Here is a 13,464-nt window from a genome sequence, read left to right as displayed (position 1 = left end):
CCTCAACGCATCCAAAACTGAACTCATTATCATTCCCCCCCAAAACCTCCACCACATCCCTCTAGAGGTCAACCAGGTCCACAAACTAGGCTATGTCTTCCTTAAGTCTTCATTCTCTCTCAGCCACCCATTCTTTTTTTTTTTTTAAACCCTTGTACTTCGGTGTATTGTCTCATAGATAGAAGATTGGTAAGGGTGGGCAACTCAGCCACCCATTCTTATCTGTAGCCAGGTGCTGCTGATTCTGCCTTCCTAGTATCTATATCTATATCTATATCTATATCTATATCTATATCTATATCTATCTATAATATATCTATCTCTATCTATCTATCTCTATCTATCTCTATCTATATATATATACATATATGTAAGTATATCTATCTATCTATATCTATCTATATCTATCTATCTATATTTATCTATATCTATCTATCTATATCTATCTATCTCTATCTATCTACAGATAGATAGAGATAGATAGATATATCCTCTCCTCTGACACTTCCATTACCTTGGTGCAGCCTGTCATCACATCACAGTTAGACTAATGCAATAATCTGCTGATTAGTCTGCCTGCCACGACTCTCCCTAGTTCTGTCCAACCTCCACTCTGCTGTCAGTGTGACCTTCCCAATGTACAAGTCTAACCACGTCAACTCCCTACTCAATAAAGCCTAGTGGCTTCCCATCATCTTCAAGATCACAAATAAAATCCTCTATTTGGTTTCTAAAGCCCTTTGTATATAACCAGCCTCCCCAGCCTTTGCAATCTTTATGCATCTCCTTCTGACTATTTATTGTTTCTTGTATGAGATATTTCATCTCCGGCATTTGTAGACACCATCCCTCACACCTGGGATGCCTTCCCTCCTCACCTCTGCCTCCTGGTTCCCTAACTTTATAAGTCTCACTAAAATTCCACCTTTTATAAGAATTCTTTCCTGATCCCCTTTAATGAAATTAACGAATTGGTCCAAATATGCAAGAAAGAAATTTGAAATTAAGTAAAGATAGAGATGAGATGTTTACACTCAGAAACTCAATGGTAAAAATAAAAGCCTCATATACAACAAAATATTGACAGCAGAACTTTCTGTAGAAGTAAAGAACTGGAAAGAACATAGATATCCATCAATTGGGAAATGACTAAACATGAAATTGCTTCTAACATTACTAAGCTGTAAGAAACAATGACTGTAATGAGTAAAGAAGCTTCATTAAGACTTGCATGAAATAACAAGAATGAAGTAAACAGAAGCAACAAAATAGCATACGCAATGACTATCACAATATATATGAAAAGATCAGGAACAATAAAACAATTAGAACTAAGGGTGACAAAATTAGGCCCTAAAGATGAATAAATTAAAAAGTATTTATTAATTGTTTATTATTTGCAGAGTACTATGTTAGAAGAAACAGAAGACACTTCCACCCTTTTGTTGGCAGAGATTGATGGTTTATGTAACTGAGTGGAACACTGAATTTGTCATATTTTTTATAGTATATTTGTTAGCTTTGCTGAACTTTTTTTCACCTAATATTTACTTTTTTATAAGGAATAACTTTCTGGGAGAGGGAAGAAGAAAATTATATACAGGGAAATATAGTGACATGAAACAAAAGTACAAATGTCCTTAGCCTAAAGATGAGAGAATCCAAAATTATTTTAAGCAATGAAAGCATCATGGGATTAAATATAGATAGTCTCAAAAGTACATAGTCCTCTTCAAAGCTTTATAAGTTTATACATGAATTAAGCATGCCTTATAGAATTACCCAATTTTAAAGGTATTTTAACATTTTTAACAATTTAATCAGTCTCACATGCATATATCTTACCTTTAATATTGTTTTAGGACGTTTTCTAAAATATAATTTTGGCTTTTCAATCACAGGAAGAGGTGGGAGCTTTTTTAGTTCCTGTAATACGGAACTTGCAGCACGTTTTTTTGAGAGTTTTTTGCTATTTCCCTCTCCTTCTGCAGAGAACTCTCCTACTGATACTCTGGTAACAAAGTTCTTCATATGTGGAGGTCCACTTTCCTTAATGACCTGTTTATTTAAAATAGGACATAGTGTTTAGATTTATTCTTCAGTACTTCAAGGTCCATGTTTTCACTGGTAAAAGTGCTCACTCCTCAACCACAGAGAACGATCCTTCTGTGACTTAAGAAACAATTTTAATGAGTTACGGCAATCAAAAATTCATCATTTATTAGACAACTTCAAAGTAATAAGTTAGTTTAATCTTCTGACAACAGATATATAGTCTGTTGTTGGGCCTATACATGAAGCTTCTCCAAATTGGTAGGACATACCAGGGTATCCACAAGGCTAGTTGTAAAAAATCCTAAGTAACTTTCATTCCTTAAAGAAATGATGGAATAGAACTTTAGTGGAAGACCAAATGTTTATATGTTCATAAGATTAGAAAAGCACATTAATTCTTTAATATTAATAAATTGTGATTTATTTTTATTACAAGGTAATTTATTTTCAATAATTTAGGAGGAGAAACCAGGAAAATTTCTATTGAGTACATACCTCAAAAGTGACAGGCATGTTACGTTTCAATCCAATTTCAAAAACTAAGCTGATCTCAGATTTATTTGCATCTTTTTCTTCTACTTCTTTTCCTGATTCTCCATTCTACAACATGGAAAACAAGAAAATTTATGCCACATAATACACAATTAACATTTGCTTTTCATTGATATTATCAGGTTGAGCAATAGAAGACAAGGAAATTTCTTTGATAGAAATCAATCAGAATGGAATTTTCTGGTAAATCTGTACCTCTGTGAGGAATATCTTGCAAAAAGTATAATGGAAAAGTATAACTATAAAAATTATTTTATTACAAATTAATTCTACAAACAATATACTCATACATTATATGTATCCAAGGCAGTCAAACTTACTGACCCTGAAATCAGATGAAGGTTTGTAGTTCTTTAAATACATAGTTGCATGCCTTCTAATTAATTCAATTCAAGAAGTATCTATTGGCTTGTTAGAAAAATAATGAAGGAGCCTAAATACATGTGTTAATCCATTTATTAATAGTCTTGATACGATGAGAATGGCCAGTCCCAGGAGACACTAGAGCCCCAGCTTGGCTATCTGATTTTCTTTCCCTACCCCTACCCACCCAAATACCTAAATACAAAGCTCAAACTTAGGATCTGTTGTGCTGTTCTGCCTGAAGAAGAAAAAACTTTAGGATGGACATGAGAATTCTCTCTGCAAATATTTTGAGGATTATCATTTATCTTATCAATAAGAATTTTAAAAAATTTTCTCCTTGGCTTCAGAGGGGAAAACCAGAAACAATGAGGAGAAACATTAGGGGGATAGGATAAACTTAGGGTCAATAGAAGGAAAACACTCTTCTTTTTCCTCCTATTTAAACTGCCCCAAAGTAGAATAAGCTGTTGAGATTTTCTCCTGAAAAATATTTTAGAGATAATTTAAACAATTGCCTTAATTTACAGGAGGGACCTGAGATTCCAATAAAATGCCCCCAAAGTCTTAAATGATTTGTTTAAAGCCAGTCAGGTAGGAAGTAACAAAGATGGAGTTCAAACATAGGTTCTTTGACTCTAAATTCAGTGTCACTAATCTATTATACAACGCTCTAGAATTTAAAATATTGTAGAAAGCCCACTTTTAAAGGGAGTAGTAAAAGGAGAACGAGAATCAGTCAGAAGTCCTGGGTTTGAGTCCCAGCTATAACACTTATAAGAATGAACAAATCACTTAATCTCTCTAAGCCTCAGTGTTTTTATCTGCAAAATGGGAATCATGTTATTTATACTACCTATCTCACAGTATGATTGTGGGGCAAACATTTTGAAGTTTTATAATTTTAATTCAAATTTGAGTTATTTTTGTACCTGTTAATATATACAACTTTGTTTCTATTTCTACGGCCTTCAATCTATAAACAACCATGCTGACCATCTAATATTGTCAGTTAGGCAGAAAGAGTCTTGGGATTGGAGTCAGGATGACCTGAATTCAAACCCAGCCTCAGATACTCACTGGCTGTATAACCCTGCAAGACACTTATCCTGTCTGCCTCAGTTTCCTCTAAAAATTTTCCTCTATAAAATGGGCATCATAATAGTACCCATCTTAGAGGGTTACTGTGAGGTTCGAATGAGTTTAACACAGTAATCGGCAAAAAATAGGCACCTGATAAATGCCTATTCCCCTTTCCTCTACCCAGTCCCTAATATGACACCTAATTTTCTGTCAAATATAGTACAACGTCTACAATAAATATTCAACAAATGATTGGCAGGTTAAATTAACATATTCCTTCATCCCTGTCCACTCCCCTGTTGGCATTGCCAAAACTGCTGGGTTCTAGTACCAAAATCCTGGGCTTAGAAGTTCACATAAGATTCATAAAGTATCCTCATCAACCATGTAGGAAGAAGAAAGACAGATACTCAGAGCCCTATTCTATATAGTTCCATCAGCACTGAAGGGCAACACTGGCTGTGTACAGTAGAGGAGTGGAAAGACAACCTGAAAAGGGTGTCAAATTGAACTATCATATTTGTCCCTAGCCATATCAAGAAAAAATTTACTTTTTCCTTTTTTTCAAAATTGATACAAATTCATCAAGCAGAATGTGTTTGCCTCCTTAGCAAGTTAACTATTGAGAGAAGACAACCAGGTAGCTAAAAGAAAAGGATCAAATGCTATAACCTCCCTGTACTATAAAACGTTTACTTGCTTTGCAGTTTCATACAATATAAATATATATGCAAATGAGTTGCTCTTACTATTGTTATTATTTTTATTATGATAACCTCAAGTTTATTCCTGAAATAAAGGGCCATCTTTTTTTTTTTAAACCCTTGTACTTTGGTGTATTGTCTCATAGGTGGAAGATTAGTAAGGGTGGGCAATGGGGGTCAAGTGACTTGCCCAGGGTCACACAGCTGGGAAGTGGCTGAGGCCGGGTTTGAACCTAGAACCTCCTGTCTCTAGGCCTGACTCTCACTCCACTGAGCTACCCAGCTGCCCCCCAAAGGGCCATCTTTTAATACTGATATTCTTCTTGTGTTCTCCTATGGGGCAAGTCATGGAATACAAGTCTTAGACTTAAAACTGAAAATTTCTCAAAGGGCAAAGGAGAGATGTATAGTGTGTGTAAGCTGCTTGTGATGTGGTAGAAATAAGAAATGAAAGAGGCATATTAAATATGTAACTAAAGAAATGGGAGGAGGGGGAGCATAAGGGCTGTTTGTATAGCCAGAGAAAAAAATAACCATAGCATAATCAGCATTTTCTATTGGTATCCTCAAGATGTCAAGAGAAAATGAGCAACTCTACAATTGGTAGATCTCTTCCTACCAGCCCTTCTTGGTGAATTCATGAAAAGCCACAGGTAAAAGTTGCATGGTATAGGCAGATCTGGATGAGTTGCAATCTGTACTGCTGGCAGGAGTACCCATATGCAATCATTTGAATATTAGAAGCAATTGCACCTGAGGTAATTTCTCCGGGATAGGTTCATTCTGTAGAGCCTGAAGAGCCTTTGTTGCAGCATTATGTCTAGCAGCCTGACGAGTCTTTCCTTCCCCAAAGAATTCATTGTTTCCGACAGTTAATTGGACATAAAAAACCTTAGGCACTGGACAATGATACCTAGAATGGGAGAAAGTAAATTTTAATCTAGAGAAAAAAAAGTTCATAAATATTTAAAAGGTATGAAGTTTTTAATTCCAAAAAGTAAATAATGTATCCTCAGTCACTCCATAAAAAAAAACTATCTCAAAGGAGATATATATTATATGACTAAAAAAGAAAAACATTATCTCTCCCTTATATTGGTATTATATAAAAGAAAGACCAGATATGAAAAAAAATAAATTTCACATTTTCGCTCCAGTATTAGTAAATAGTTAAAACTTTAACTTATAGTTAATAGTAAACCACATATTCTCTTAAATGTCAGTCATTTTATCATATCAGATTTTAGCCAGCATGTTAATGCCATAGAGTTACAATCAATATGAGTCAATGTTTCTGCTTGGGTTCACTAGTCCCACTATTTGTGAAAGTAGTTTAAAAGTCTTCAGATTACACCAGATTGTTATACTTATGTCAGAATTTCAAGGATTCATATTTATATCAATGCAAATATATTATCTCTACTGACGCAGGCTGCAATTCTGTCATGGCTTAGTAAAATTTCCCTTAATTGCTGTGACCAAAAAAAATTCATCATTTAATGGCCAACCATCTGGGGATAAGCCTCCCTGAACTTAGCTAGCATGCCTTGGACAAAAATCCATGTCTACATCACTAAGCTTTGACTCAAAGTCTTTCCAGTTTGTTAGAACTTTATGATATTTGTGTTCTGCTGGCAGAGAAACCCAGAGGCACCTCTACATCATGAAAAAAACATCATTCTGGTACACATTAGCAATCTGGTAATTACATTCATTCTGCCTCTGATTCTAAATCCCTAATGCTTTCCACTACAGACATTATCACTAGTTCTTTTTACTTATCCTAAATTTTGATATTTCTTCCTTCTCACTCTGTTCTCTGCTACGGTGATCATGTGTACTCCCATGCTTTCAAATATTAACTTGGTCATGGATGAACATCAAATGTGTAACTTCATCCTGTTAACCTTTAAGAGAGACAGTGTAAATACTGGAAAGAGCTTTGGATTTGGAGTCAAAAGTCACACTTTGAATAAAACTATCCTTGTGACCTTCAATAAATCACTTACTGCTCTTGTCCTCAGTTTCACATTTGTAAAATGAAGGAACTGAATTAATGATTTAGAAGATCCATTACAATTCTGGATTCTCTAAGCCTATGAGTTTCAATTATTTCTTTTACATTCTTTTGTCCTTTTGACACCTCAAACTTACTATGTCATAAAATAATATAATTCTCTTCTGAATGACTTCAGTGATTGTGAGGTCCTGGCTGTCATCGTGCAAACCATTTCCTGCTGCCTGCTCTCTTGTTCCCATCCCCCTCAACCCAATCCCTATGATTTCCCTCTCAAGATATATTGCCCCTGCCCCCACAACTATGTGTGGAATATCTGCTTCATAGGTAACAGTTGCTTTCATCCAAAATCTTTCTCTTTCTCACCCTTCCAACTCCTTGCACTCACTGAGCTACATTCCAATGATGGCCTGGCATACTTGGCCATCCTCTCCAGCTCTGATTGTGTTTTCCCTCACACACTTATTGGTCATGATATTGCTCTGTCCTGGTTCTCTTATCTGTCTGTCTGTATTTCTCATACTACTTCACTCCATTTTGATCCAGGATGTGCCCACTGGCCAGAGTGCCCTCCAAGAATCGGTCTCAGTTCCTCTTTTCTCCCTTTATACTATTTCACTTGCTCATCTCATCACCTCCTGTGGATTCAATTATCAGTTCAATGTAGATGAGATTCTATGCTATTGTTTATCCTTCCTTTTTGAAGAGAGACAATGACATCACAAAGTGATGTCTTGGCTTGCAGTCATCTAAGTCCAAGAACAAGACAAAAATCAAGATGACTAGCAATGGCCTGGGGTGCAGGTGTTTCCAATGTCTTACCAAACTCTAAGTGCTCCGTAGCACCTGCCTCAATCATCTTCATGGTCATTGCAACAAACTATCTCATCTGCCCATTCTATAAGAGAAACCTTCACATGCCTGGGGTAGCTGTGTCCTAAGTCACAGATGAGTTAGAGGACTCTTAGTTATCCTCATCCTTGTTTAGACTGTCTGCCAAGACTGTTTTACCAGGAGTGGCTGCTGTGCATACTACGGTTTCTGGGAGCCAGTGAGAATTGGGTGAAAAGTAGACACCCAAGAACCTAGCAAAGCCTCATGCTAAAAGTATTAGTCCTTGAAGACAAGATGAAAGTCTAAGGTCACTCCAGTTTACCCTGTTATCTTATATACACAGTTGTTTGCATATGATCTTTCCCAGTGGTATGCAAGCTCTTTGAAGGTAGATCCTTTTTTTTGCCTTTCATTATATACCTGGCATTTAACACAGTGCCTGGCACATAGCAGGTGCTTGTTAACTTGATTTGGCATAATTCTATAAACCTTAATGTTCTAATTTCCTTATTTCTGTGTGTGTCAGTCAGGAGTCATATTTAGCTCTTCTTCTACCTCATCCCCAGGAAAATAGCATGATTTAACAGAAAGAATGAACACTCATTAGACCTAGAAAATCTTGTTTTGAATAGAGATAGCACGACAAAGTGTTTGCAGATAGGAGGTGCTCAATAAATAGTATTGAAATGAATAAACTGAAAATGTTAAAGAGTACTCAGAGAGAGGAAAAAAACCAATAGAGTTTGGAAGCCAAAGGAAAAATTGGTAGTCAACAGTTAACAAAGCAAAAAATAATTTTTAAGTTTGCTTCTGTGAATTTTCTCACTCATTACTTCATTACTTCGCATTGATTTCCTTCATTAAAAATAACACTTCACTAAAAATAATGTAAGATCACCTAGTAAAGTGAATTTCAAAGTCCTTAAATATCTTGCCTATATGCTATAAGACATGAACAGTAACAGTCTTTATATGGTAAAATATAGATTTGTTTCTCTGCAGTGCTCCCCAGTGTTTCTGGTTATATACTCTGTTGAAAAGATCAAATCTAATTTGTCTTCCAAATAATAACCCTTCAAATGCTTGAAAACAAACAGCTGTATTTTATAAATACTCCAAAGCACAAATAAAGGAATTAAATTTGAAAAACTTTTTTACATTTCCACCTATCAGACTGGCAAAGATGACAAAGGAAGTGAAATGACAATTATTCAGTCTGCAGGAAGACAGGCTTACCAGTATTTCACTTATAGAGCTATGAACTGGTACAGCTAATCTGGAAAGCAATCCAGAAATATATTCAAATAGTTGCTAATTTTGTATACCCCTCCATTTGACCCTACAATGCCAACACTAATCCTATATCCCAAAGAGATCAAAGGAAGAGAGAAAATATTTTTAGCAGCCCTTTTTGCACATAGTAAAGAAGTGGAAAGTAAGAGTGATATCCATTAAATAGGGAAGAGCTGAACAAATTATGGTTTCTGAATATAATGGAATATTATTGTGCCATATGAAATGACAAAAGGGAGAGAATGATGGGATGTTTCTTATATAATACAGAATAAAGTGGGCAGAACTCAGAGAACAATTTATATAGGAACAACATATATGTTTTTTTTTTTTTAAAAGTAACTTTGAAAGATTTAAGAATTTTGATCAATGCAATGACTGTAAAAACTAAATGAACTATTCTGGTTCTTAGTTTCCATAGAGTTCATTAATATTTACTTGAAATAGAGAGCATAGAGATAGAGAGGGAGATTTAAGCCTTTTCTAATCTCATTCTAATCTATCCACGTGGTGCTCTTCACATGGCTATTTATCTCAGCCACAGTCCTGCACCCACATCCAAGGGAAAAGAGCAAGTGTATTTCCTGGTCTTCCTCTTTTATTCCTTTCCCCCACCCCACCCCCAGATCCACAACCTGATCCTTTCCTAGTCAGTGTGCCTAGGTCACTGTCCTGACCTATGCTGGCATGGTCATGTGATGTAAAGCTATCATGAGACACAGGCAAGAGACATGGTCCTAGAGGAGGGAAGTTCCCTTCACACAAGACCAACCACAGTTCCCACAGGCCAAAGGATGAAGCACAATATACTAGAAAAGAAGTGATGCTACAAAATGAGAGATAAATATTTTAGGACCCTAAAAATGTGTGGATTTGTTTTGCTTGAATATGTTTGCTTGTCACAAGGAGTATGTTTCTCTCTCTCTTTTTTTAATGAGGGGATAGGAGCATAGGAGGCTATCAACAGTGTTGCCAGAAAAGAAAAGAAAAAAAAAGAGGGCCATTGAAGCATTTAAAACATGCAGAGGAGAATACAGACATGTAGGACACTTTTGAAAGTAACACACTGGATTTTTAATATACTTAAAAAAACAAATTATAATAGAGATTCATGACTTCACATATAACACTGTTTTTCTATTACACTTTGTTTGTGGAAATAGTTTCTTTTTTTGGTATTTAAGTTCATAATGAAAAACAAAACAAGCTTCAAAGGAGCTATCATGTTGCCTTATAACTTCTCTTCTCCAAACTTAACATCCCTTCAACTGATGTTCATCCCCAACTCTACTCTTCTCCTCTAGATATTCTCCAGCTGATCAATGTAATTCTCCAAATTATAGTGCCCAGGTCTGAAGATGATACTGCAGATGTGGTCCGAACACAGCAAAGTAGAATGGCACTCTCACCTCCCTTTGACATCTCTTCCCAGTTGACTGAGCTAGCAGGGCAGGCTAGGAGCCTCATTATTAGCATTCCGTCCTGTGGGGAATCTTCTGAGAACACTAGTTCTTGGGTGGATGAGGAATCTTTTTGAGACTTTTCTCAGAATTCTGTGTGTGCATGTGCATTGAGTGGGGGTGGTCACATGATCAGGACTGTGCATTAGGGACATAAATTTGTAGTTAAGGGGAAGATGGAATGGAATGGGGAGAAATTTGAGGTAGTGAGGCTGACCAGCAGGCTAGCTAGTCTAAGTGTAAGGTGATGAGAGCTTGCACAATGGTTGCAACAATGTTAGAAGAGAGAAGAGATGTGCATAAGAAATTGTTGCAAAGATAGGATTGACAAGACTTGGCAGAGGAATTAACAAAGTGTACGTGACATATACTATCGATAAATCTGAGATCAAGATTTGCTATATAATGTAATTTAAAATGAGGGCAAATCCACATGAGTATGTTAAGCCTCAGGAAAGATATATGGAAGAATAGAAATGTATTTAGGACTAGAAATGCAATTTTTAGAAGAAATAGTCCTGAAAGGACATTAGAATTTATAGGAAAGGATTTGTTGTTATTTGGTCATTTCAATCATGTCCAACTCTTCGTGACCCCACTTGGCGTTTTTCTGGCAAAGATATTAGAGTGGTTTTCCATTTCCTTCTCCAGTTCATTTTGTAGTTGAAGAAACTAAGGCAAACAGGATTAAGTGATTTGCCCAGGATTACACAGCTGGTAAGGATCTGAGATCAGATATGAACTTGGATGTAGAACTGAGAATTTAGCATTATTGATGATTATTGAAAGGAGAGAAAGAAGAAGAAGGAATAGAGAAGAGAATTAAAGGGTGCTACAGAGTTAGGAAAGAAATAACAATGTCATGGAAACCAAAGGAATGGAGAGCTTCAAGAAAAAAAGTTGGTGGATAATATCAAATATAGCAAGGAAAATCTGATTGAAAATGGACAAACTTTACTATTTTTCTTTCACAATCTAAAATTACAAAAAAGTAAATTGACTCTGTAGTAGAGTAAAACATTGCCTTAAAGGATTCAGCAAGGTGTCTCCCGAACATACGTCACAATCATCAGGATTCTTTTAAAGATGAAAGGATAGACTTAACTTAAATGGCCATCTAGTTATTAATATGAAGCTTGGCAAAACTTGCTAAGTGTACCAGAGATTTGATCTTTTTATGATGGATGTCAAACACTAAATTCATGTGGAAAAGGAAGTTTCTATTAATAGTGATTTCAAAATGTTCCTGTTTTCAAACAACATTGTGCTGATTTCATCAAGTCCCAGAACCCTATAGAACTTCCTAATGCAATGCTTAAACATTCAAAAGAACTTGTCCTAATTATTCACATGGAGGGGAAAAGGAGGACAGAGAACACAGATTATCCAGACTGATATGCAGTTAGATTGAAAGCCCATAAATCAGATCTATCAGTAGATATGCCATGGGCATCCATTGTAGATACACAATGAGTTGACCCAGAATTGAAGAGGAGTAAAAAAGCAGGCTAGACTCATTTGAGAAATGTTTCTAATGCCACCAAGCCTATCCCTGATGCAGTCTCATATTTTTAATATTCTTCAAGTAATATTATATGGTTTCATGTCAAGGGATTCTTACCTCTGAGAAGTTAAAGTTATGCATGACACAAAGGGCAATGGAGATACACATGATAGGCGCCAGTTGGTTAAAGTATATGGTCAATGAAAAATCAAGTGCAAAAAGTAACATAAAGAATATCAGAGATGAGTGACTGGAAAACAAGGTGGTCCCATTATTTAGCAAAAGTAAGAGATAGCCAATGGATAGACTATATGCTATATAGGAATCCATGCAAAAACAAGGTATTGAAAGGTAGACTCATACAATAATGTTAGATCTCCTATGGAAAATTTACAGGAAAACGTGAACAAGATTTGCACAAGGTATGAAAGCATGCATGGGATGCAATCTGCAGTGCTAGAGAAGTACCTACACTGATGAGCCTGAAGATTCAATTGATGAAGTATCAAATAATGAATGTTGCTTTAAAACCAAATGCCTGTCATACACAAATTTTCAAATAATTTCTCCCTCTTCCAAAAAAAAACCTATAAGATTTACAAAGCTGTGATATCCCACAGAGAACAATTAGTTGAACCTACTCATTTTCATGTAAGGAAACTGAGGTCTAGTGCAGTAAGAGATTACTCAACATCACACAGGTACAAGTAGAAGAACTGAATTTTAACCTAGATCTTGTGACTCTAAATTCAGTCTTTTTTTTCTACTATACAATGGATAAAAGGTTGTTTTTAAAATCCTGTTTTTAGAAGCATCAGAAATCATGGCTTTGCTCAGGTCTTTCATCATGAATACTGAAAAGTATCATATAGTCTATAAGACAATTGTGGTTCAGTAATTAAGTCATGTCTTACTTACTTACTTACTTACTTACTTACTCTTTGTGACCCAGTAGACTATATCACACCAATACTGTCCATGGGGTTTCCTTAGCAAAGATACTGTAGTGGTTTGCCATTTACTCTCCAGTGAATTAAGGCAAACAGAGGTTAAGTAGCTTGCCCCAGGATCAAACAACTAGTAAATATCTGGGGATGGATTTGAACTCTGGTCTTCCCGATTCCAGACCTCTATCCACTAAGCCACCTAGCTGTCTCTAACTGATGAGACAACTGACATCACTTTAATACAAATGCTGTTTTTGAATAGGACAGTGAACACTGAATTTCTTTATGTCCCACAGAATTCAGTGTGTCTCCATGAAATCAAAAATTTGCTCCTGGACTGAGGTCTTATATGCCAAGTTCCAACACAAAGCAAATGTTTACAATCAGTTATAAACCCCTGAAAATTGGGGTTCATAACTGGAATGCTGACAGACCCTTAACTACAGTGATGTAACTGGGCGCCATATTAATCACTAAAGTCTGTTGACAATTACAAAACTCGTTTTGGTTTGCCACAGAGACAAACAAAATTTCTGTTCATTATAATTTTACTGGAATATGATGTCATAACACATAACCATACTGAAACAATCTGCTGATTTTCTGGCCAAAATATTAATTGCACACTATAGAGCCCTTGGGGCCTCTCTCT

General features: G+C 35.9%; 1 protein-coding gene across 1 annotated transcript in view; it reads right to left on the bottom strand.

Moving 5' to 3' along the window:
• The window catches only part of STAU2 (staufen double-stranded RNA binding protein 2), a 364,991-nt gene that overhangs the window by 263,560 nt on the left and 87,967 nt on the right, over nucleotides 1-13,464 (bottom strand). The window contains exons 3-5 of the mRNA XM_044665848.1: nucleotides 5,511-5,670; nucleotides 2,551-2,655; nucleotides 1,846-2,058 (exon numbers count right to left, since the gene is read on the bottom strand). Coding sequence (XP_044521783.1) covers nucleotides 1,846-2,058; nucleotides 2,551-2,655; nucleotides 5,511-5,670 — 478 coding nt within the window. The remainder of the gene's footprint in view (nucleotides 1-1,845; nucleotides 2,059-2,550; nucleotides 2,656-5,510; nucleotides 5,671-13,464) is intronic.

This window comes from Gracilinanus agilis, chromosome 1 (assembly GCF_016433145.1).
Source record: "Gracilinanus agilis isolate LMUSP501 chromosome 1, AgileGrace, whole genome shotgun sequence".
Lineage (NCBI taxonomy): Eukaryota > Metazoa > Chordata > Mammalia > Didelphimorphia > Didelphidae > Gracilinanus > Gracilinanus agilis.
Note: the sequence above shows the minus strand (reverse complement) of the source record. Positions and strands in the feature narration are given on the sequence as shown.